We start from the raw sequence: 27146 nt of genomic DNA, 5'->3' as shown, positions 1-27146 counted from the left end.
TGCGACAACCAACAATTGTGTCAATTTTAAATCTTTTGGCCACGACTATAGTTGGGGCTGACTGGCCAGAGGTGAGCCTCTTCTGGGCAGAATAATAAAGGCCCTGGCCCTCGACCTTTTTCATGTGTCAGATTCCACCTCACAACCCTTAATAAATTTGAAAAGATGACAAGGTTTTAGGGTTGATTTCTGTTTACAAACTGAAACCAACTACCTGTTCTTTAGACCTAGCTGCTAATCATTTCTAATAAAATCCCTCTGCCATTTTCATCATCTCCAACTCTTTCAAAAATGCCACCATAAGAATGCTATTAAAGAAAATATTCAGATCTGAAGCAGATAATTAGATTTTCAAGTTGACCTTTTTATTGTTGGAGTTTTAGAGAAAACTGTATATATTTAAAACAAAATGCTTCTATGTGTCGACTGACTTGTGTTTAAGTGATATTCTAATCACAGATGTGGGAATGTACATTTTTAATATGCATTTACTCCGCATAGCTCTTCCTACTGTTCTTCTTCACAAGCTTGAGAGATGGCCTGCCAACACTGTTCTTAAAAATGATTTGCTGTTTACTTGGAACACACATTTTATAGTATCTCCCTGTTTTTGATCACACATGGTGTCCAGAACACATGGGGCCTCATGTATAAATGGTGCATACCCACAGAAATGTTGCGTAAAAACTTTTCCACATTCAAATCGCGACGTATAAAACCTAAACTTGGCGTGAAGCCACTCACATTTCCACGGTACCTCATACCCTGTCGTACGCAAGTTCTCCGCTCAGTTTTGCAGGCTGGTGGCACCCAGCGTCAAAGGAGTGTTACTGTTCCTGTGTGGTTATCCTTTCTTTTCCTGATGCAGCTTTATAAATACACTGAAACTAACCGCATATTGTTGATTAGTGTAATGCATCTGATTGTAATTAACCAGTAATAATATAATGGTCCATGGAATGGTCAAACTATTCTAAATACCATAGCTGCTTTAACGTGGTTACTCTCACTGCACTTTCTTCTTCTTCTTTCAGCTGCTCTCGTTAGGGGTTGCCACAGCGGATCATCTTTTTCCATATTACTCTCACTGCACCACTCGGAGCAGCTGATCGGAAAGAAAATTAATCGGTATACAGCATCAAGCACACACTGCCTCAGCCATGCTTCCTATTTGAACTGCTTCTTACATGGCAAACGCTTCAAACCTTTCCTGTATGGACCTTGCGGTTCAGAAAGAATTTCATCCCAAGAGCTCTAAATGCACTCAATCAGTCCATCAACTGCTCCTTGTAGAACTGTTTGTACTTATAAGTACAATCACCGCACTGTAAACTTGCCGTACAGTTATAAATATTGCACAACTTGAGCCACTTTATAAAGAGTGTATTTACATATGATGATATCATTTTTAAGATGAAATGCTGCAAAATACGTTTATTATATTATACAGATAAAACTTTAACTTCATTTAAATAATCTATATTGTTAATAATTAAAGGACACAGTGTTGCTACGCTAGCAAGGATCTGGCACTCTGCTCTGCTCGCACTGTATGCTTCACTGGGACTGGCATGAAGAATAGTATAATTAAACATGTACTATGAAGATATTTCAATTGATTGCCCATTACTGATTCAATATACAATTAAGTCTAATGTAAATTGCCTGCAAATTGGTTCATTTTGGGACAGCTAGAATATAAACAAAGACACCTTGGTCTTTATATAGGTAAAATTCTTTTACAACGAACATCTTTCTTTTCATTACAACAAAGTATTTTTTATGGTCCCAACAGTTTCCCCATATGATGCAAGTCTATAGAAATCTCTTAACTACGAAGTTCATTCAGCAGGTACTTTCATTACAACGAAGTGCCCAAACGACCTTGAAATGCCTGAATGAATCATACACAGAGCAGTTAGTTCTGTGGCCGCAGCTCAGTTGTGCACAACAATCCCCAAACAGAAACATTGTAATTTTTTTTTCTTTCTTTGAACTTCCCTTGTACTGTTTTTTGGGTTTTTTTTTTTTGCCCTTACAACATTTGGAAAACATCCATTGGAATTTAACTCATTGTCACCCTCCTATAGAAACAGCAGACAATAAAAAAAATAACAGTTCATATTAGAAAAAGAAAAAAAAAAAACACACACTTTACATTTTTGCAGCTCTCGATTGCGGCAAAAAGAAAAAAAGACGCTGCCAGTGAATTCAGAATTTCGCCATCGACGCTGTCAACTTTCTTGAAAGACAGAGCAAAAAAAAAAAGATGAAAAATCTTGGGTTGCAAACGTATGTGAACTGCTGCATTAGAAGATGTCGAAAAAGCAGATTTTGTGTGTTTCAGAGATGCTCGTTCAAGAAACATTCCTATTAATGTGGCACTCATTCAAGAAAATGTGAGGTTTGTAAACTCTCCTGGGACCGCACCCAACTAGACAGCACACCGAAGAGCGTCCCGAAGTCCAATCTCCGTGTCTATGGAAGATTGTTTTATCTGTTGTCAGGACAGCAGCAGGCTCAAAGCTATGCTGCACCTCTCCAGCAAAGCAAACAGAAAAGATCTTGATGGGTGGTGCAAGGTACATTGTAAATGCAGATAACAGGATCACTTGGTCACTGACCTGGCCACGACCCTGCCTGACTGCTGTGTCTGTGTATAGCAGAGTGGCAGATCACGCTACAATAAATAAGTGTCCCATTCCTGTTTCAAGCTGAATAAAGCTGGTTTTGGTAAAGTACTGAGACTCAGCCTTGTGTTTTGGGGTGCAAGACAGGGATTTACAGCGCGACCCCGATCTTTTACGATTTGCTTCTGTGTCAATTCACTGCAGCGCTATGAGCCTGTTATTGCCTTGCCCCGGCAACGGACAATCTTCCGCAAACACTGCAATCGCGCTTCAGGATGCACTTCAGAACGTCATTCCCATTGGGTGGGGTGTCTCAAAAGAGTTCAGAAACCTCACAATATGAAGAAGAAAAGGATAATTCGGCTCCTGACTGATAACTGTGCTGCCCACAACATGTTTCCGCATTTAGATAATGTTTGCATTGAATTCCTCCCACCCAATTGCACAGCAGTACTTCAGCCATTGGATTGGGGCATCATTCACACCCTGTAAGTGTATGTCACAAGGAAATGCTGAGAAAAATTCTCGTCAGCATAACTTGTAGGCAGGAGGAGATTCAAATTAACGCGAAAGAAGCTACTGAAATGATTGCAAACGCCTGGGCGCAAGTTAAAAAAAAGCACTATAGTAACAAATACAGAATGTCTTTTACAACAAATTATTTTTTAGGTCCCTGGGAGCTCGTTGTAACAGAATTTTGCCTTTATATATTTTACGTTTCAGTCTGTCTTTAAAATGTATGAATCCTAACTATATTTTTAACTGCTCGTGTCCAGGCTAGGGTTAGTTCAAGACGCCTTATCTGGACGGGAGGCCAGCCCACCAAAATAGCCAGGTGATGAACAGGAATGGATATACTGGCATCCCAGAAGGAACTGACAGAGAATCCTTAAATCAGCCTGGATGCCAGTACAATGGAAGGACAGGAGAAGACAAAGCACTCCCCAGAACATTAGATGGCAGCTTCCTGGGTTTCAGTACCTCTACGGATATCCACAGGGCATGCTAGGAATTGTAGTGCCATGGGGTAACTTTGATGGGTTCTGTGGGTGCTGCCAGGGTGCAGTGAAGGGATTTAATGGTCCGTAATTTATGGCAGTGCTTCCAAGGGACAGTGTCATGACACCGGAAGTATTCCCAGGTCATGGGTAAAGGTGGCAGCCCTGCTTCAGTACAAGCGATTCGGAGTCAGGAGAGGAGCTGGACAACACTCGCCTGGAGGAAAGAAGGGAGAAAAGAGGAAAGAAATGGAAGAATTGTGTATGGGCTTGTGCTTATGAATGACCTGTGAAGATATCTGCACAATAAATCATTTGTTTGCACCTAGGGCTTGTATTTGGCGGTGCTGCATTGCCTCCTACTGGTCAAAATATGCATTTAAGAACTGAATTATCATCTGCTATGTTAAAAATAACATTCATGAAAAGTTAAAGCGAGAGATAACAAAACTGGTTACTGAAACAAGCAATTCCACTAATTACAAAGGTGTGCAAGACTGGAAAATTAATCTAAGAGAATTTTTTGTCTAATACAAAACTATATAATACTTAAAGTACATCTAAAAAATACTGTCCATGACTCTTACACACACCCCACTGGAAAAACAAACATCTTTTCAGAAAGAAAAGCTACAAAGAGTTGCCAATGTTACATAAACCATCATGCTGTTGACTTGCTTCCTCAAAACTGCTATCCAGAGCTATAAAATTGATGTGTGTATCATGGTAAAGGCAGCAGAGTATTTTTTGGTTACCACAGACACATGGTAAATTGTGAACATGATGCTTTACAACCCATTGACTGTGTACTTTATTACCCAGAATAGGAGAGGGAGACTCTTGAAACATTTTTTTCCTCCCTAGATAGTGAAACAGAGAGAAATCTGGCACACACACAATAAACAGTGCTAGAAGACTGGAACTGCATCCTGAAGCCAATTGCCAGTGTTTGATGTTTTATCAAGTTTTAATCGAGGAAAGTCTCACAAAAGTTTCCTTAGAAATGCCTCCATAAAAAATAAATAAAAAATTAAGGGTCTATCCCACATCCTGGAATAGGACAAAGTAAGCTCAAATTATCAAGGAAACAGTAGTGTACAAAATGAATCGTGAATGCATGCTCCATTGGACTTGAAATACATGAACAGCATACTAGCACATTAGTTACACTGTCTCCACCACAAACTAAGTTGGCAAAAAGTTTAGCGGCAACTCCCTTATCTTCTCTTACCTCCAACAAGATATAGGAGATGTAGAACAAAGTTCGGTATATCACTATCATGAAGGTAACATTTTCCCAACTAGAAAAAGCACTCATTACACAATATTTCCACATAAGTAGGGGCAGTTGTGCACTGGGAAAAATTCCTGCGCCTAGTCAGTGTCCTTGTACAGTATACACATTCTTTTCATACTTGTGTGGATCCCCGCCCCACCCCCAGGTGCTCCAGTTTACCTCTTACATCCCCAGAGATATGCAGATGAAGGTTAACTTCCAACTCCATATTAGACATGTACAATTATGTGTGTGTGTGTGTGTGTGACTGGCATACTGTCCATGATTATTAAGCCTTGAACTTTGTGCTGCTGAGGTTGTCTCTTCACCTCCCACGTCAACCCAAATGGGACAGATTTATTAAAGAGAAACACAAAAATGTAGTTAAATTTTTATCAAAAGTGGGGATAATAAGATATTGACCTAAAAGTCTAGTTAAGTCACAAAAGTTGGAGTACAGCATGACATGTCTGTCTTATGACATATCTCATTAATTAAGTGATTCACATGCAGTTATATACTACAAAAAGTTAATAGAATAACTCTTAAATGGAAGAGAATTAATAAATCCCATAAGGCCTTAAAAGTCTGCAATGAAAGGTACAATTTAGTTCAAAACTGGACTGCAAATCGACATGCTTTTAAATCATAAGCTCCTCAAAATGCTGTTACCTTAAAACTCTACTGAAAACTAAACATAAGACACACCATCAATAATGATTTTTCCAGCTTCATCAATATATATAAAATACAGTGCACATAAATGTGCAACTTGAACCCGACACCTAGTTGGTACATGAAGGGACACTGTTAAGTTGCCGGAAAAAGTTGAGAATTGTTCTATATAATAACCCTGCAACCAGTTATCCTCTGCTCCAGGCAAGATATATTCAAAAATGGTTTATCACAGTAAAACTGAATGAAATGCATTAAGTTAAAATCTTATAAAGCAATCATAGTAACAAATAAACAATCAGCATACAAACAAAAAAAAATATATATGTTTCAATGAACAGTACACCCCCAAAATTCGCGAGGGTTACGTACCTAGAGCACCCGAGAATTGTGAAAAACCGCGACTTTTGAATGTGGTTAAAAAATGCCTTTTAAATGCCTATTTTTATAGTTTACAGTAATCCATCCTCGATGTTTCTACTTCGCGGATTTTCACCTATCGCGGGGGTTCTGGAACGCAACCTCTGCGATAGGTGAAAATCCGCGAAGTAGAAACCATATGTTTATATGGTTATTTTTATATATTTTAAGCCCTTATAAACTCTCCCACACTGTTTATAAATATTCCCCGCAGAGTTATACAGCATAATCCCTTTGTATTCTCTTAGATATTAGGTAAGATTCATTGAAATTATGTATGTAAACACACTGTTTATATACAGTAAAACCTAAATATTTTTAAAAGATAGAGTGTCTCCAATATCACATGTGTTACAGCCATTACGATAGACAGGCCACCAGCAATAAATACGTACAATGCAGGAAAAATAGTATACAGTAAATGTGTGTACAGTGACACTAAATGTACATACATGTACCAAGTACTGTAAGTAGAAAATTAATTATGGTTACTCACCAAAAATGACACGATCACTTATCCGATAACAATGAGTTTAATTTTACTGCACAACAAATGAGAGCGTTACAGCTCTTCTAAAGGAGCCACTTCAGGCGCTTGTGTAGCACTGCCGTTGTTGTTCTTCTGGCAGTCTTCAATCCAAATCCCTAAAGTAGATTCCATCCAGACTACTGCCTTATTACATTCACTTACAACTCGTTTTGCACCCTAGTTAAAAGGACCATGCGGCTGTAGATCTTATATTCCTTTCCTACTTTTTAAATAAAAAGAATCGTAGCCTTCAACAAATGCAAAACGTTTACCTTTTCGGCAATCGTTAACATCTTCCGTTGACCCTTGGGCACGGCCCCTGAAGCAGTAGCAGATCGTTTTGGAGCCATAATGAAGGGCTTGACTATGCACAAAGATAAACACAAAAAAGCAGAACTCTTTACACAGCGAAACAAGTTGATGCTGAATGAGATGAGTCTTCCTGGTTAACACTGCATTCAGCACACAGGAACTTAACTGCATGCTCTGATTGGTTAGCTTCTCAGTCAGGAGAACTTAACTGCGTGCTCTGATTGGTTAGCTTCTCAGTCATCCGCCAATAGCGTCCCTTGTATGAAATCAACTGGGCAAACCAACTGAGGAAGCATGTACAGGAAGTAAAAAGACATATTGTCCGCAGAACCCGCGAAGCAGCGAAAAATCCGCGTTATATATTTAGTTATGCTTACATATAAAATCCGTGATAGAGTGAAGCCGCGAAAGTCGAAGCGCGATATAGCGAGGGATTACTGTAAACCCTAAATACAGTATGCCCCCAAAGCACTTTAATTTTGTTGCAAACTCAGCTTAAAACATTACCTAAAAAATTACCTTAATACATTACCTAAAAACAGAATGTAAAGGTAAACCCATACACAGTACTGTACTGCTATGTCTCCCGTGGTCCTAGAATGTAAAATACCGATGTTACCGATATACGTACTGTAATTCATGCAAGCACGTTTTCTTTGGTATGTGCTGTCGTTTTCTTTGTTATAAGTAGATTAAATACATAATTTCATTTAATTAAAATACAGTAAAATATACTGGTACTCGCCAATGATGAATGATATTGATGATGACGATGATGAAGTAGCTGTGTAGTACGATGCAGAGGATTAAAAACTACTGGGTGGCGCCTCTTCTTCAGGTGCTTCAGGAGGAGTTGTATCTTTGGACGGGTCTTCTTCTGGTGGGATTTCCTGTTGGCTTTTCTTCATAAGTTTCAAGAACATTGTGAAGGGAAGTTACTACATTGTCTCCTGTTGCGAACTTCTGGTACAATTTCCATGCTTTCTCACGGATGATGTTACCAGGGGATGTTCTTCTTCCTGCAGTCGGTGATCCACAATGCCAAGGCAGATTCCATCCTGGCGATATTTTTATTCCTTACTATTGTTACCTTTTTGGCATTATCACAGAAACTTAGTTACAGTACTCCAGATCGCTGCTTCGTTCTTCATGTAGCGAACGGTGCTTTCATTAATGTCATAGTGGCGCGCTACTGCAGCATAACTTTTTAGTTTCTGGAGCAAATCCGGTAGTTCAACGTTCTTCTGGAGTGTTTTAAATTTCTTCTGGCGCTTAGGCACAGTGTCAGAAGCCTTAGAAGGTGCAGAGCGTTTCAGCGACATCTTATGCGTTTAAGAATAACAAAATAAATACAATAACAAAATGGAAAACACGAGGACACTCACCTGGAGACGCGCCACAGGGCAGCAGTCAATCAGCAGCAAGGAGAAATGAATAACGCTCTCGGATTTGACTACTTTCACCATCCAAAACTGCGTTTCCTTCAGCGGTGGTAAACCCACTCACTGGAGATGCGTCACAGGGCATCTGTCAATCAGTAGCATAGAGAAATGAACAACACTCTCACTCTCAGATTGGCTACTTTCACCATCCCAAACCGCGTTTCCTTCAGCGGTTGCTTCCTGTTCTCTCTACAGCACAGTATTGCCACGAAAAAAGCCATAAAAAAATTGCCGAGGATATTTGCGCTTTCCACTAACAATTAATAACTTGGGTTCTAAGGAAAAATCCGCAAACGACCGAGTCCGCGAGCCCTGAACCACAACTTCACGGTGGTCTACTGTACACCGTTAATTCCACAATGCAATGTTCAATAAGTTCAGCCAATTGGAGGGTTAAAGACTGACGAGCGCAGAGGTGATCCAAGAAAAAGCATAAATGTTAATCTCACCAACAAAATGTTAGCCTGGGTCAACAGTTGCTAGGGAGCAGTGCTTCCAAAACGATCCAAAGCCCACCTTAATGAAGCTCTTCTCCGACAGTTTCCACAGATGAAGCTTCTCATTAACGAATACCACTCATTACTCTACTAGGTAAGATTGTTGTGGACCAGAAATAAATAAAAATGTATTCATACATCCATCAATCCTTTAAAAATACATATAAAAATAAATTCAGCAGCAAGGCTCTCTCCTAGCTACAGTTCCCGAAATAACTTGCTTCACGACAATGAATAGCAATGCTAGGAGTCCATGGTGATACAGGATTTTTTAATAAAAATAAATAAAAAAAAAAAAAAAACAGTGCAGCTCACAAGTGGAAGGTGTGGGTGGCTTGCTGCTAAAAGGCCATGGTGTCACGGTGTGTTCAGTGGGGAAAATGGCAGATTGGATGTTAACGTGTAAGAGCAGCCAGCCTCCCAATTAATGTTCTGCGCTCATTAAGGGAGACCACGTACTCTCACAAAGTATATAGGGAGTCCGAGTAGGACAAACAAAAAAAAAAAAAATAAAATAAATAGAGAAAAAGAACAGAGAAATAAGAGAGGGAGAAAAATCAAGAAAGTATGTGTGGAAAAAGACACAGCAGAATTTGGGACTGCGAGATGGTGTGGTGGGCAGAGGGTAAGGCAGATGGAAGGCCTTGTGGTTAGCAAGAAGAACAGCGCCCTTGGGCTGGTCACTCCAGTTGAGCATAGTAGGAACAGATGCAACAAATGGCTTCAAGGGTAGTCCTGCAGATGCCCGAGATGGTGGTGGGACGATGGAGCCAGGCTTTGGGCATACCAGTAGTGACTGGCTGAGGAGGTTTGAACAAAAGCAAAATAGTGGTTGACCATACTTGTAAGCGTCTCACTGGGTGAGCTTTTTAATTAAAGTAATTCATTGAAAGAAGGGAAGGCAAAGGAAGCTGATTTTAAACCTCTGGTTTTATTCTTTTGGATATGATTGATTGATTTTTATCACCAACATGCATTTGTTTTTCTGGATTATTTATTTGAAGATTTGAAGCATACTATTTATTGGGCACAGCCGGATCTGAATAAACTGCACAATGCTGCCAAGTTTAAATTAACCTCACTGCACTTTTTGCAGCTCTCTTGTAGACTGTGTTCTCCACGCACAAGTTCATCCTTGGTACATGACTATTGATGTCTCGGGAAAGGGGTAATGCCAAGATTGTGGGTAGACAGGGCACCACACTCCGCTTGTAATACATCTTTAGGACGACACAGTGGCGCAGAGTTAGCTCTGCTGCCTGCTGTTAAACAGCCCAAGGTTCACATCCAGAAAAACTTTCCAAGATCAAGGGGCACAAAGGATCTGCACTGGTATCTAGAAAGTTGCTTTTCAATTACCGCTACTGCCAGAATATATCCTACACTGCTAGGCCTTTGAGTAAAGTCCTTAATGGGAAAATTGCTCCAGGGATACTATACAGCGGCTGATCCTGAGGTTTCATCACGAAAGGTCATGAGAAAAGTTCATTTCCCCTTGGGCATTAACAAAGCATATCAAAAAATAAAATAAAAAAGAAAATGAAAGGTATGAATGTCAGCTGTCGTCTTATTCTAGATATAGCTCTATAGCTATAAAATTCTGTGGTACAGCCACAACGAAATGGTCACTTGTCTTAGAGTTTTGCTATGGTCACCCAATGCACAAGGATGAGCAATTTCAACACTCCTTCTGTAGTTGTTAGAAGTCCCTTTACATTATGGAAAAATGTATTACATCAGCATGTATAATCAGAATCAGACTGGCAAGATTTCTTACCTTTATATAGGGGAGGGCTACTCAAATATTGTCCTGCCTCTTGAATTAATAGTGGCACCTAATAATTTTAGTGGCTGTTACTGTTGTTAAGAATTAGAATGCGTGCCAATATTCATTGATCAATCTTCCTTTAACACAGCTTGTTTTACATTATCAAAATTCAGAATACAAATCCTTCATGTTCAAAAAAGTACAAACTATAATTCTATTAAATACTTCTTCTTGTGTAGTTATGTTAATGTTAATTGATTAAACACCTAGTAGCACAGAGTTTGGTAGTGTCTGCTTACAGCTTCAGAAGATTTGACTGACCCCCAAACCAGGCATTGCCCATTTGGAATTTATATTCTGGATTACTCCAGTTTGCCTCTCACATTCCAGGTTTGTTTTTTTTTCTGTCCTCCCTGGCTATCAGATCTTGCTTTCATTTACTATGTCAATTAGTATTGCCTAATTTTATTTTTGATACTTTGTCTTTTTTCTCTTTCTTCATCCTGTAAAACACTTTGAGCTACATCATTTGTATGAAATGTGCTATATAAATATATTTTTGTTAGTTGGAGAATCTATATTGGCACAGGGCTTCAGTGCAGGTTATGTGCTGGTGTGTCCCTTACAAACAGACGGCTGTCCCAGTCAAGTTCCTAACATTATGTCAGTTATCACAGGTGAAGAAAATTCAGGAAATGGATAGAAGAATTAAAAGTAAATTAGGGGTGGGGGTTGATTTGTTTTCAATCTTATGTTTGTAAAGATTGATTTATTTGTATGGAATATTGTGTGCTTTTAATACAATCAATAAAAAAAAAGAATTAAAAATAAATTAAGCTGCACCGTATGTTTTATAACTATTAATATAACTCTATCCATTTTTCATTTCCTTCAATGGCTTCTCACCCCATTTAGCAATCTAATCTACGACTTGCTTTTGTACTGTAAGGACCACCTACATGTGAAACTGCAGTAAATCGGAGTTAGATTTTAAGTATATTTTATTCTGTGTCATCCAGTTTAATAGGAGACGATAAAATAGAATATCCTAGTGCCATGCATTGCATACAGTAGTCAAAAAGTATTTGAAAAAAAGTATTTGAAAATGAAAATCAGATCATTTCTGAGGAATGTCATATATAGTGTTTAAAGGAAAGCCAAGTGACAACTAACTTACCATTTCATAAGGAACATCAAGTCTCCACAGGAGTCCGTGGCTCCGATAATTTTCTCCGGTTCAAGCCCCCTTTCAAATCCTCTTGCAATTAAGATGTCATCCTGCTCAACACATAAGAGGCACACTTACTACTAGATCTTTAGAACAAACACTTTTTATATATAAAAAAAAAAAAAAAGACATTTCAAATTAATGAGCCACAAAGCGTAACAAATCTTCACACATTAAACTCTCCTTATGTTTTCAAATCAATAACGGACATCTGACAGTCTCTATGGGGTTACTGTTAACCAAGCAGATAGACAAGTGTTAACAAGCTTAAAAACTTTTTCACACGAGACATTTCTTAATATACAAGGGGAGTCAAAATTATGTTAACTGCTATGTATATACTTATATACTTGTGGACAATGTATGTGCCACATATGCTACATGTGTTGAACAAGATATCAAACAGGTCCTGTAAATCGTCTTGCACATATGTTGCAAAAAGTAATGTTTTGTGAATAAATTTGTTTCCGCCATTCAAATATTAATTTTGACTCACCCTGTATTTGTAGTATTCCTTCCAGCAGAAATTAGTGATTTCACAGTGCGACTGTAAAATATTTTCAAAATATGCCCTTTAATCAATCGTAACCAAGTCCCCGTTGTGCTCTTTGAATCTTTTCTCTTTACTAAAGTTTATTTCATACATGTAAATGTGGAAAAGTTTTTGAGCAAATGGCTGTATTGAGGGCACAATGCTAGAATCAAGTATTTCAGGAAGTTTGACCTCCCCCACCGGATGACTGAGATCTTGTATCACTAATGGCAAATATGTCCGTTTATGTGTGAACATGGACAGGCAGTTCAAGCACACGATTTGAAATACTCATAAGATGCACCTACGTAAATGCTAGCGAAAGGAACATTAAGAGATGCTGATGACAACATATGAAAGTCTGCAGTTAGCATGACATGAAGTGGCAAACAGTCTTCCACAGTATCTGGTATTTGAGTCATGGCAACTGGACTTCATTTTCGTTAGGTAGACAAGTTTGACTGCTCATCCAAGCAGACTGAAGAAGCTGCTTGGATGAGCAATGAAACATATCTACCCAACAAGAACGAAGTCCAGTTGCCATGACTCAAATACCACACAATTTCACCTGGATGACTGATAATCTTCACAGACCGTCTTCCACAGTGCACTTGGAAATCATGTGCATTAGGAAATAAGGAAACTGCTTTGTCTTCAATCCCAGAAGAAAGTTGATAATCCTGGTTACACCAACTGCTGCTTCATGATCACCATTTTCCACCAGAGGGGGCAGTGGGCAGTAATTAAAGCACTGGTGAAGCAGCACCTAAAGGAATTCTTCAGAACAGCAACAATGAAAGGGAATTCAATTTTTTGATCCTTGCTGCTTCATATTTGTCAGAACCATTTTCTTTTGCGTTTGTTCATGGCACCAACACAGCTAGGCACTTTGAGTACATTGTACAAACAAATAAAAGTAAATACATATAGCACTTCACTGTTGCTGCTTGCCAATCTATTTTCTTTTACAAAACTGCAATCACTACTTAAGGTGAAGGTCAACACAGGGCTTTTAAGTACATCTCAGGATCCATGTCCCACGTCTGAGACTGCTGCATAAATGCTACTGATGTGGAGAAATTATGTGATCAGCATTACTTGTAGTAATAGGAAACATCCCAATAAATTCCCAGGCATTGTCAAAATGGATAATTTCAAGGCTTCTGTGTGTGACAATAAGGTTTCACAGTCTTTAGTACTAGAACAAGTATAATCAAAAATGATTAAACAACCACAAAAAAACAGCACCACACTCACGTCCTTCTTTCGTTTGGCTTTGCTCTCATCGTCATCCTCACAGTTTTTCCTTTTGCCACCGCCGCCGCTGCTACTATCCCGTGAGCGTCCACCAGTGCTACTGGCATTTCCCCCACTAGTGGTAGTGGTGGTGGTAGTGGTGGTGGTGGAGGTGGTGGTAGTATTCTCCTTCTTTTTGTATGTCTTCATGAATTCAGAGATTAGTTCCGGACAATCCAGGTTCTTTTCTGGTTCCCAAGTGTTATGTTTGCTACAAACAAGTAAACACAATTTGAGCTTCAAGAGTATAAGCACAAAGCAGAAAATTGTGGTTCTGTGTTTGTGTTTTAATATGGTAATGAGGCAACAAAAAAAAATATCAATTGTATTAAACACCTGTAAAAGTGCAATCTAAACTTTCTTTATGGATAATCTTAAAAGAAAAAGGACAGTGTTTGAGATAAAAGCATTGCTTACTCAGAGAATCCCTTCCACTTGAGGAAGTACTCAACACGTCCCTTCACAACACGCCTGTCCAAGACCTTCTCTACTACATACTCCTCTTCTTCAGAGGAGGCTTCTTCCTCCACACGCCGTGAAGTCTTCTTGCCCATTATGGAGTGACAAATTAACCAGGGGTGTCAATCTGTAATGGACGTTTTCCTTGAATAAGATAAAAAGGAGGAAGAATTAAGTAGGACTAAATCTTGGATGCAATTAAAAAGCAAAAGCCATAAAACTACTCACTTGCATCACTATCACAATAAGTAAACAATTATTAACGTGTCTGTGTGTTGAGCTGCTCAAGACGACATAAAGCAGTGACTGACATTTGAGGAAACAGCAGACGTAAGGTGCAAGGCAAGTGACACCTCAACTGCAGTAACCTGGCAACTTGAGGACTCCAAGAATGACACCTTACTATGTAAAACAATTTCTTAAAGAAAAGGTTTCTTACAACAACCAACTTAAATTGAACCAACCCAGACAGCAGCTTTTAAATCTTTACACCAGACAAATTTTGCATGCATGTCAAAATGAAATATGTCAACACAGCTTCCCCATTTAGATGTATCAACTAATCAAAAACATTACTTAAAATGAAAGAACTGTGGCACAGTGGAGAACAGCTTTAGAGTCCACCAGCTGTGGTGACCTGCCAATTCTGGGCCAGGCACGGTGAGGTTTGCACCTTTGTGGTAGCACTATGAGTAGTTCGAAGAGAGCTATATAAATATTAAGAATTGTTTATTGACTGGTGTCTGTGTTAATTTTTCTCCCACATCCAAACAACACAAACTGGCAACTCTGCCTTGAGTGTGGGTATGTGCTGGAGTTTGCCTTGCAATCAACTGGTTCCCAAAACTGCCAGGATAGTCACCAGCTCCTGCTGCCTTTAACATGGTTATTAGGATTAGATAATGAATTGACATATTAACAATGAAAGGTTATTTACAATAGGTTAGAACAAGTGTGGGCAATGTCAGTCCTGGAGAGGCACAGTGGCTGCTGTTTTTTGCTCTAACCCAGTTTCTTAATTAGAAGTCAATTATTGCTGATGAAGAACGTATTGCTTAAGTAACTTTTTGATGCTTCATTTTAGTGGCGTCGCTTGTTAAAGTTCCCCACCCTTAATTGCTTATTTCAATCTGCAACAATCTTGAACATTCACTGGTTTAATGGCCCCTTATTAACAATAACATGTAACATGACAAAGCAGCCAGCAGTTCTCCATCTAGCATGTTTCCATTTAGTGTACATCTCTATGTGTTCATCAGGCACTGTTTGGTTTAATAAAACACTTAATAGAAAATGTGACAGACTGAAAATTATACGTTTTGGGCTTCAAATCATTTGGATGATATATCGTAGATTTTTCTTTTCCTTTACAAGGATAAGAACCTTGCATTGCAGACCAACAAACCATAAAGTTACAAAAAGTCTGAAATTGGCCACCATTGGTTTCTAATTAAGCAGTTGGGTTGGAATGAAAACCAGCAGCCACTGTGGCTCTCCAGGACTGACACTGCCCACCCCTGGGTTAGGTTATCCGCACCCCGATTTACAGAGGTTCCATATTATCCGCAAGTGAACCTGTACGTTTACTACTTTTCTCATAATTCATAAAAGCTTTGCTGTGAATACTGTGCTGAGTACGTAAATACTACACTTTTAACCTCAACTATAGCAAATGAGCGGTCAAGGAGCTGGTAACTGTGGGAATATGGGGGTACCTCACTCACCTCTCCCCGCAACTGTACTTCTTGGCTAGAGACAGTGGGTCGCTAGCGCGGAGTGTGCACTCATACTCTACATCGGGGTGGGCAAAATCATTCCTGAAGGGCCGCAGTGGCTGCAGGTTTTTGCAACAACTCCAGTTGCTTAATTAGAAAACAATCCTTGCCAATAATTCAATTTCATGGCTTGTTAGTGCTTTAACTCTGCCATGTCAGGCCATTCTCATATTCTAGATTTTTTCCTTTCTAAAGATATCATCCAAATGATTTGAAGTATAAAGCGTATGAATAATAATTAAACCAAAGAGTGCACGATAAATACACACAAGTGTAAATGGAAACAAGCAAAATGGAGAAATGCTGCTTTCTTTTGTCATTTGAATCTTCTTGCTAATAAAAATCCATTAAAAACCAAGAGAACAGCTGTTTAAGACTAAAATTAGCAGTAAGGGTTCAAAATCCTAATGAGCGAAACAACTAAAATGAAGCAGAAGAGTTATTTGAGCAATAAATGCTTCTTTATAAGCAACTGGGTTGGAACAAAAACCTGTAGCCCTCCAGGAATGACTTTGCCCACCCCTGATCTACAGTTTCATTCACTTAGGATTTTGTGTTTATACATTACACAGCGCTATGGTGAATGGCCGGTAGGAACTGCGAAGCCACATTCTTTGGGTCAGAGGTGAGCGCTTGGCAGCATGAGCTAAATGGAGACCGTCACTTGTCAGTTGTGTACAGCCAGTCTCTGACCAGTGTGACCAATGCACTTCCCAGGTAGCTTTAGTTGAAATCTCTGCATTAGCCCCCCACCTTCCCTGCATGGCATCGCCATTACATTCCGTTCATCTACACTGCAAATCCCAACCTCATCGCCAATTGAATTGCTGTGGACTTGCACCACGAAACATCTCCGTTCAAAGACTTGCACTGTGCTGAACTGTGAACTGACCCTCTCTGGCTCAGAGGTAAGTGCTCTGCTGTGTGAGCTAAATAAAGACCTTCATTCGTTAGTTGCACTGAGCCAGTCTCTGACTGTGATAAGTGCTCCGTGGCATTGGGCAGGCTTTAAATAAATAATCAGCGTCCCGAGAGCCTGCAGGCAGAGTGGGCACAAACGTATGCATGACAATGCTGCTCTGGGTTTGATTGTGGCGCCAGGATGATCGAGTGCTCACATTTACATACAAATGCAAGAGTATCATTCAGGTGCCGCATTCGTGCCTCCGAGTGGGAAGAGGTTCACATCTGCACCCAATCGTGCAAATATAAGAGGGGCCTGCAAGGCTGGGAGACACAGATGAAAGAGGAAGAAAAAAAAAAAAAAAAGGATGGAACAATGAGAGAAAATGGACATTACGCAATGAAAGACTGAGATGGCAGGACCAAAGAAACCAGGGTGTGGCAGGCAGCTGGGAGGAGAGCCCCTCAGAGGAGAACAGGGAAGATGCTCGGGGGGCTAAAGAGGGCAATTCAGCTGACTGTTTTTGGGGTAACTGGAATGGCCTGATGCTTGCTTCCAAGGATCGGCAGTGGGAGTCAAAGAAGCAAGACTTGGCACTTCACCCTACTGAGAGCAATGGACAATAGGGACCGAAGCCTTTGGAAAAAGGTTGGCTGTGCTGGTCAGTTTTTAGGGCTTGGCTGTTTTTTTTTTTTTTTAAGAACAGATTCCAGCTTGTGCATTTTATCCTCATTTTAATTATATTATTTATTGCATTTTTAACCTCCAATTATTTATCATGGATTTTATGGATTATTTATCGGATATTTAATGAAGATCAACTGATGCACTTTACTAATTGGCACTTTGTTGCTGAACACAGACTTTTTGGCATTGAATTTTAATAAAAGCACTAGACACCTTTTTTTGCACTTACAACTTGCTAGACGTGTGTGCCCTCATTTGCCCGGGTTATCTCGTGACATTACTATCGATGGTTCGGGTTCAAGAGTCTCCCAATCACAACAGGGAGCATGGAGCGGACCTAGACCATTACACAGACCGATTTGAGTGTTGTGCTTCCCTTTTGATGTCTGGTGATCTCTCTGTGTGTCTGCCCCAACCATCTCTGCGCAGAGTTCCTACTACAGTGGCCATCTGTGTTATCAGAGTCATTAGCCATCGGACGTAGCACTGGTCCACATTGCCGCAGATCATCGTGGTTTTACTGTATAACAAATATCTGTACAAAAAGATCACATCTTAAGACTGAGGGTCTGAAAGGATTTTCCTACCATTATCTTCTGACTTCATCATTCAGGAGTGGGAGGAATGCAGTGTTGCCCATAAATAAAGTTAGAGGTGGCCCACCACTCCAGAAAGTTTCTGCTGTTGCCACTACAGCTGCAAACACAAAATTTATGGCTGCTAGGCAGAATAGGTGAGAAGGATTACAAGTGACCTCAGATATATGGCATACTGCATGTTTGCTTTTACTTTCTCATATACGAAGTATTGTAATCATCCAAAAATTCAATGTAGAGATTTTGATGAATCTCGATGTTTTACACAGCCCAGAGTCAGAAAATACTATTTTTGGAATTATGTCTGTGTATCGGTATATATATATATCACATGATAACTTGAGAACGCTTTCACTTATGTCAACCAACTTTTGAATACAAGTATTGGGTACAAAACGTAGATTTCTATCAATTTTTGGGCTATTTCCATTAACTGAAAGTGGTACATATTCATATGGCTGCAAAGTTCGATTTATTCAAATTTACTTTTATAATAATTGTTCAATATATTAATTTGATTTGTTGTTGATGGTTCTTTAATGTACATAATATAAAAAATAATAATTGTCTTTCGGTTACCTATATCAGAGTACAGTATACAAGAAAGTCTAGGGGAGACCACTCCCAATTTTTTTTTTTTTTAAACGGAATCCCACTGCAACTTTATTTCATTGTTCCATGTTAACATTTTCTCTCATGACGACCATTAAACCATCAAGGTGAATTTTTTTGGCTTCATTAAAATAAGAGTTTAAAAAGCAAAACTTGGGTCTAGAAGAAATTAATGGCTTTTTGAGTGTGGAGCTGCACGCAGTAGCATAGCTACAATTTTGAAGTGCTTCATGCTAGATAAAATTAATATAGTTATTTAATAATGTCTTGATTTCTAAGCTGGATAAACCTCAGCAGCCAAATAAGTTTGTCAATGTGATAAACGATGGAACAAAAAAAATGATGTTAATGTACACTTATTTATTAATTGTATATAACCTGTTTGTTAATTTGATCATCTGTAAGACATTTAAATTTTTGTTTCATTTTTATTTATTCAGAGTGAGGCTGGGCAATAGGGTCTATAGATAATTTCTCAATATTTTTAGGCAATTTTGCAATACATGATCTCTCAATATTTTGAAATCTCCTCTAAAGAACTTAATACATGTCCCCAATTTAATCCCTTTGATTCATACAATCAAACCAATGATGATGATTCTGGTAGTCCCTGCAGTCTAAATGTCTGTACTAAATCATTCTTGCTTATATTAATTTGTGGTTTCTATTAGAATAATTTTAAACTTGTATACGAAAAACGGCAAAAAAAAAAAAAATCACAACCAAGCTAAAAATTTAACAAAGTAGTATTTATCCCAATCTATTAATTGCACAAAAGAAGAAACATTTCCAATCATAAATTAAAGTGCACTTTTTATGCATAATGTTTGTGACATCGGGTCATTTCACTGTGACAAACCACTCTGCAAAACAGTCGTATCACATTACATTCATGGTAATATGATGATAAGGCACAATGTTATAACAGTGGATTGATATTATAGGACAAGCTGTGTCACTTTCAGTCTTGCCATTTTCAATTTATAGAGGACATAATGCAAAAACTACACTTTTCAGTAATATGCTTCAAAACTGGTTTTTAGTTCCAGAAACAATGCACAAGAACACTTCACACGATTTTCACTGCCTTATAATGAATTTGTCCCACATTTCCCTCGGATGTGGTACAACTCACACGCATTTGACTGGGGCAGGACACCTGGTCATTCCATAATGCAGATGTACTAAGGTGAGCTCTCATGGAACAGAAGGCCAAAAGCTCTCTTTGCGTCCTAGTACTTCTCTGCACACACCATGCATCCATTGTTTTGTGTTTCTCCCATGCTAAAGTACAACTGAAATCTTTTCCATTTCTCTTTTGAAACCTACAAGTAAAAAAAAAATCGTATGCTCAGATGTAGGGATGGATAATTGAGGAGTAAACCGCAAGACTGATTATATTTTTATACTGTATTATGTACATGTTTATATTATGTACATTAAAGAACCATCAACCTCAAATCAAATTAATAATATATTGAACAATTATTATAAGAGTAAAGCTGAATAAATCATACTCCACAGCTATATGAATAAAAAAGTACCACTTCTCGTTAGCGGAAACAGAGCAAAGGTTGATAGAAATCTACGTTTTGTGCCCAATGCTTCAATGCAAAATTTGGTTGACCTACTGTAAGTGAAAGTGTACTCAAGTTATCGTGTTTACATAAAGATGCACAGATAGACAGGCTTCCAAAAATGGTACTGTCAGACTCATGGTGGTCTAAAATAGAGAGATTCATCAAAATCACAAGGTTGAATTTTTGGACAATTACAATTCTTTCCCTACAAAACAAAACTGACCTACAGCTAAACAAAAAAGTACTGTATAACTGTTCTGTATAACTTGCACAAGTAGCGGAACTATAAAGTACATATTCTAAAATAGCAAAGGTCTGTATTCCAGCCAGCCGGGTTATGACAGCACAGAGATGTAGAGGCTTTTCAAAAACAAGCCTCTATGGCAGTGGACTACAAGAGATAGGGAGTAGATAGAACTTAATTTGTACCCAGGGGGAAATTTGGCTTTTTACAAAAGAAAGATGGATAGATTAGATAGATGCAAAAGGCACTATACAATAGATAGATAGATGTGAAAGGCACTATATAACAGATAGACAGATATACACACACTTTAGTCTGAACACACTGGAATGATGATAAAGCAAGAAAACTCAAAATAAAAAAAAATTTGTGACTTGGCTTTCACAGTCACAGTGGAGACATTATGTCGACATATGGTATAAAGGAGCCCCAGTTGTGTTTCTTGACACACTTCTGCTGAAAAATTCATTGGCTGAAAGTCCAGTGTGTCAGAGAGAGGATGTGCAGCATTGTTCATAAGCTTTATTTTAACACTCTCTTTCAATACTACCTACAAGGGGTCCAGAGTACATCCTATAACTAAACCTGCCCTTTAATTAGCTTGTTGATTTGGTAGGCCTTTCTTGAAATGATGGTACAAGTCCAGCACAGAAAAATCACGCTGGACATCACAGAGTTGTAGAATATGTGAAACATGTCACTTCCCACATTAAAGGAACATAGTCTCCTAAGGAAAAACAGCCAGTTCTGTCTGCCCTTTCTTATATATATAGCGGCATGCAAACATTTGGGCACCCTTGCTTAAAATGTTTTTTACTGTGAATTGTTAAGTAAGAAGAAGATGAATTGATCCACAAAAGGCATGAAGTTCACACTTTAGTGCTCCAATTGGAGTAGTCGGGGTCAGACATTGTCAATGGAGGGATCTGAACCCACAACCTCATGGTTCAATGTCCAAAACCTTAACCACTGTGCCACATTGCCTGCCTAATTTTCATGCTTGATTGGTTAACTTGAAACATGTCCAGTGTGTCATTTGTAATTGCAGTATGAAGCAAAACGTGGACATTTCAACCTTTTTTTTGTGCATGTTAAAAATTTACCAGATCAAAAGATCTTCTGTTTGAAAATACAGACATGCTCTTTACCTTTCCAAAGGATAAGGTACCCTCTTTATCCGAGAGATCTGAAGAATAACTGCTCAGCCAGGTCTGTTTGCTCTTTGAATTCTACTTGACATTTACTTTTCAATCTTGTTTGTTTTAGTGTGCGTCAAAAGTTTATATGGAAAGCTCTACCCCTTAGCAGTGTGTATGTTTCTTTGTCAGACAAGTTAGTCAGTCAGTGAAGAAACTTGGTTCTATACACAAAAACACTAGTAGAGTGGGTTTTCTACAAGAATACTAAAGTAGGCACATGCTCAGAACCAAGGCTACATTCTGAATTGAACAAAAACAAATTTTTTGACTGCCAACATTTAATTTTTATTAAAAAAAAGTAAACATTACAGGCTCTGACCAATCCTCTAATGTGTGATGTACCTTTAAATAGAAAAGGACTGCTGTGATGTCAGATGCCACGTAGCATGTGCCTCAAGACAGCACAGCATTATAAGTGCAACTGCTCTGGACAAGGAACCTGGTGAATTCATCAACCAGTCACAATGTTTCCTTAAGTTGCATTTATGAAATTAAGACTTAGTTGAGAAGACGGGCAGAGTGGTGGCTCTGAGGCTAGGGATCTGTGCCAGCAATTAGAAGGTTGCTCGTTCGGATCCCATAAATGCCAGAAGTGACTCCACTCCGTTGGGCTCCTGAACAAGGCCCTTAACAAGCAATTGCTTTGCCCTGGGTAGGACGTTAATTTACATCCAGCCCAGCCTGCAAGCAGGCCCTCCAACTTACAGGGGAAATTTGCGATTGGTGGCAGGATTGGCACTCCAGCCACTGTAAAAACACATCACACTGCTCAGTGTGATGCTGAGGTGTCACCCGTTGCACAGCCGCACTCGGATCTCAATCCGGGTAGTCTGCTGTGAGGTGGGTGCGGCAACATGCTGTAGTCAGCGCATGCTCCCAACCTCTCTGAGAATACTTTGCTTAAATTAACCTTGTTTCCCAACTGAGACTCAATTGGTTTCACGAGCACAACGTTTTTTAATGTTTCCTCAAGACTGGCTTAGGCAATCGATTATGTGCACAATACATACTTCAAGACCCTGTAAAAACAGTTACACATTTGAAAAACATTTGGTTTTAAAATGTACTGTTTATATTTTGTTTAATATAAAAATTCTAAGTGTATATATATTTAGCTGTTAATTTGGCTGCACTCACATGCTATGGGAGATATGAAGTAAGAGTATTGCCTTAACTCTGTGAAGCAAAGGAATACCCGAAGTCCAACACCAGCTCCTTGGTTTTACAGACATTCAGTTGGAAGCAGGTCTCCACCTCCTCCATGTATGCTCTCTCATCATTGTTGGAGATGAAGCCCAGCACCAATGTGTCATGAGCAAATCTGATGATGGATTTGGAGGTGCATGTGGCAAAGGAGTTGTGAGTGTAGAGGGTGTAAAGTAGTGGATTGAGGAAACAGCCTTGTAGAGCTCCTGTATTGAGTGTGATGATCCTGAAGGTACAACTACCAACTTTCACCACCTGTTGTCTACCTGTGAGAACAATTTGAGCACACAAGTGGCTGTGAACAGTCAATGGGGGACAACTGTATTGAAAGCTGAACTGTAAATCAACGAACAGGAACCTCACATAGTTTCGATGCTTCATATACAGTATATGTGACCGAGGGTGGTATGCAGGATGTGGGGGATGGTATCTTCTGTTGAACTATTGGGGCGGCACTGGAGAGGGTCTGTGGTGCTGAAGATGGATGCTGTAATGAAGACTTTAATGAGTTTCTCAAAAACTTTCATGATTATTGAGGTCAGTGCAACAAGTTGGAATTCATTCAGAAATGACGACTTATCGTTCTTTGGTACTGGGACAATAGTGATCTTTTAAAACATGGTGGGACCACAAATTGTGCCAAAGATTCAATTATTAAAGAAATGTGTCATCTTTAACTTTATGCCGTTTGGTGATCGGTTCTTCTGAAAACTCAACTATTCACAGTAGCAGACATTTCAAGCAAGGCTGCCCAAACATTTGCATGCCTCTGTAGTTCCTCTATGTTTCCGAGACCAGTCCAACCAGTCATTAATGTGGACCCCCCAAGTATTTACTGGAGGGGACCACCTGTACATCCACTCCCCTGAATAGTGACTGGACACAGAGTCTTTTGGTGAGGCAGTTTTTTGGCTTTGCTGATGTTAAAGTTGCAAACAATTCTCTTTTCACCAAGAAACAAACTTCCTTAACAGATTCCTATACTCTCGGTCATCCATTTTATCAGTACATCCCCAGAGGTACAGAATCATCTGAGAATTTCTACAAATGACATGACCTGGAGTAGAGCAACGTAACAGGTATGCACAAGCTGACATTCAAACCAGCAGGGCTACGAGAGACAGACAGGTGGGCCGTTACACCAGCCTTTCGGGTAGACACCCAAAAAATGGCCTGCCAGGTTCAAAGGGTTTTAAAAAAAATGATACAATTTGTACTTTATGTGCACGATAGTCATTTATGACTTCTCACACAGAACAAGTTGCAATGCTTCAAGTATTTTCGATGAATCCCCCATCCCTAATTCAGAGAGTATTTTTTAATTGAAAAACCTCCTGTTTGTTCATTTATTGTTATCATGCATTAACTTGCTTATTAATTTAATTGCTGTACTGTATATTTGGAAGCATTGCCACACCCACCGCACAACAAACCACCTGGACTGGGACCCGAGTGCTGTTATTAAAAAAAATAATAATTGGGAAGGTCCCATGCCCTATGGGGTGCTTACACTGATACGTAAGAGAAACACTGGAGAAATAAAAGTGGTTTTGCTTTTATGCACCATCTATGAGAAATTAGAATCAACCAATGTTATTGGTACTTGTATAACAAACTGCATGTCTTCTACATTCTCACAACAAGTTCACAAATTAGCACTGTAGAGGTTCTGTTACCAGTGCTGGGGCTATATTTAATTTAAACATTTGGGTTATTTTGGTTTTCTCAACATTACGACAAAAGAGAAGGATTAATATGAAATATTCCAATGACAAGAATTACCATATGCAAATTAAGTATGTTTCCCTACATACCCCAGGTCACTCTCCATCTCTCACTCTCTTCCTGCTGACAGTAGCACTTAACGGCTAATTAATTCTAAATTTAGAAACCACTGCAAATGGAGTTAAACAAAACAGAATACAGAGCAGCAAGAAACCTTAACAGAAATCACTTCTAATATTCACCTTGACACTATTTGTCGGGCAGCACGGTGGCGCAGTGGTAGTACTGCTGCCTCGCAGTTAGGAGACTTGGGTTCACTTCCCGGTCCTCCCTGTGTGGAGTTTGTAGGTTCTCCCCCTGTCTGCGTGGGTTTCCTCCCACAGTCCAAAGACAAGCAGGTTAGGCGCATTGGCGATTCTAAACTGTGCTTGGTGTCTGGGTGTGTGTGCCCAGGGTTTGTTCCTGCCTTGCGCCCTATGCTGGCTGCAATTGGCTCCAGTAGACCCCCCACCGTTACCCTGTTTTAGGATATAGCGGGTAGGAGAATGACTGACTGACTACAAACATGAGACCTCAAAATCTTGTACTATAGTCTCTCTGTGGACAACATTGATCTACTTGAAATTCAGATCCACAACTGAATGCAAAAAGATTTGTGGCATGAACTTAATAAGAAAAACATTTTATTTTATATGTTGTTGGTTTCACAGGACTAGGTGTTACAGCGATTCAGCACAACACTTGCCCCGAGTGACGTTAGAGAGGTCTCATTCCAATAAAGGACATTGATGATGACCACTTAGAGTTTCCATAAGTACAACACATCATCAGTTGTGTAACCCCAGCCTCATAGGGTGTTTCAGCCTTTACTTAAGGCACCCTTGGCTAAGGCACAGCCACCACCGGCTGATCAGACCTGGGTGTGTATCGCATGGTTACTAAGGGGTCATTTAGCAGCCCATACGGTCTCCTTTAGCTTCAGCCACAGCCAGTGACTGCTTCTTTCAGCAACAGTGGCGAGTTCCTTAACTGCCTCCTGCTTGGCCAGCCCTCTGATGCCCACTCCCTTCAACAGCCTTGTAGTGAAAGTGGTAACATATCCCCTGCAGCCTACCCCCATCGGGCAAACCTTCACATTCTAGCTTCAGCTGCAAGACTCCCACCCCATCTTTCTTTCATATGCATCATTGATGGCATCCACCCAAGGGACTGTCAGCTCAAAGATGAAAACACACTGGCAGAAGGTGAACCAAAGGATCAAGTCTGGGTGCAGATTGGTGAATGCATAATATAGGACAAAATCTGTCTGGATAGGATTTTAGCTATAACTTCAATAAAAAGAGAATAATACATTGGAAAGTACTGAATATGGAATTAAAAAACTTAACATTGCAAAACTAGGACACCAGCAGACACTTTTATAGTAGACATATTTCTCACTAGACCGATTATTTTTCTCCGAGTACTTCTTCCTGATATCCCATGTAAAATTAGAAAATTCCACAACTATAAACTATAGATTTAGGTAGATCTTTGTCAGAAGTTTCTTGGTACTTCCATTTTCTCTGCACACTACTATATCTGCACTTTCTGAAGCTGATGATGGATAACCAGTGCAGTTAGCCTTGACATCATCAGGATTTGTGTCCAACTAGTCAGCTGTTGTGGTAATTCATGTTCTTTATTAACCGTCACATACTATTACAAATACAATGCACTTTACAATTTCAACAAACTGTAGAGTTTTCAAGTATACTTCAACAGTGATTTCCATTATTCATTTTTTTGCTGCAATTGTTTTGCCCTTAACATGGAGCTCAGTTAAGGTTATTTAAAATGGCTTACAAATGAATTCCCAGAGAATCCAATTGCATGGCACCATGTAGTCGATTTATTAATAACATCTAAAGGCCTACTTCCCTAGTGTTGTGACCTTGGTATGATGGTGTTCTCCCAACAGGAATGCTCAAGAACATTTAAGGAGGGGCCAGACCAACAACAATGCATTAGTGATCCTCCAGCCAGTATTAAATTGATACAATACAATACAATACAATTGATCAGGGGGAACCTTACTTAGAACATGGATACTGGGACCCATTACCGGCACAGGCAAACTAAAATGGTAGCACTGCTGGAGATCTTAGTTTATTGTCTCCAGTCAGCCACAATCTTTTAAATAAAAAATTAAAAAAAAAAAATTAAAAAAAGCCACTTAACATTGCCATTTTGACCAAACATCCACAAGATAAAATGATAATGGATGGGTGCAATACCAGTTGGGCTACTTGCAAGAGAAGGATGGATCTATGCATAATAAATCTTGGAAACTGACTCTCGGGACATGGACATAGCAGTGGAGAGGGTGGCAAAAGCATGACTAGCACTGAACTACAGTACTTTCTATTTAAGACATGTACTCTCTACCTTAAAAAAGGGAAGAAGAATTAAATTGTTGACAACTGTAACCAAGTGCTCTGCCAATGAATGATGGAGTTTCAACGCGCTCTGACCTTATTATTATTTCTACTTTATTTTCAATGCTGATGGTTTTTC

The 27146-nt window shown here is 39.3% G+C and overlaps 1 protein-coding gene across 1 annotated transcript in view; it reads right to left on the bottom strand.

The window, feature by feature from the left end:
* cbx5 (chromobox homolog 5 (HP1 alpha homolog, Drosophila)) overlaps window positions 1-27146 on the bottom strand; it is an 86713-nt gene that overhangs the window by 12044 nt on the left and 47523 nt on the right. The window contains exons 3-5 of the mRNA XM_039746701.1: window positions 14021-14206; window positions 13565-13814; window positions 11725-11825 (exon numbers count right to left, since the gene is read on the bottom strand). Of these exons, the coding sequence (XP_039602635.1) occupies window positions 11725-11825; window positions 13565-13814; window positions 14021-14157 (488 nt within the window). The 5' untranslated portion in view covers window positions 14158-14206. The remainder of the gene's footprint in view (window positions 1-11724; window positions 11826-13564; window positions 13815-14020; window positions 14207-27146) is intronic.

This window comes from Polypterus senegalus, chromosome 3 (genome assembly GCF_016835505.1).
Source record: "Polypterus senegalus isolate Bchr_013 chromosome 3, ASM1683550v1, whole genome shotgun sequence".
Classification (NCBI taxonomy): domain Eukaryota; kingdom Metazoa; phylum Chordata; class Cladistia; order Polypteriformes; family Polypteridae; genus Polypterus; species Polypterus senegalus.
This window is presented reverse-complemented; position numbering and strand designations above follow the sequence as displayed.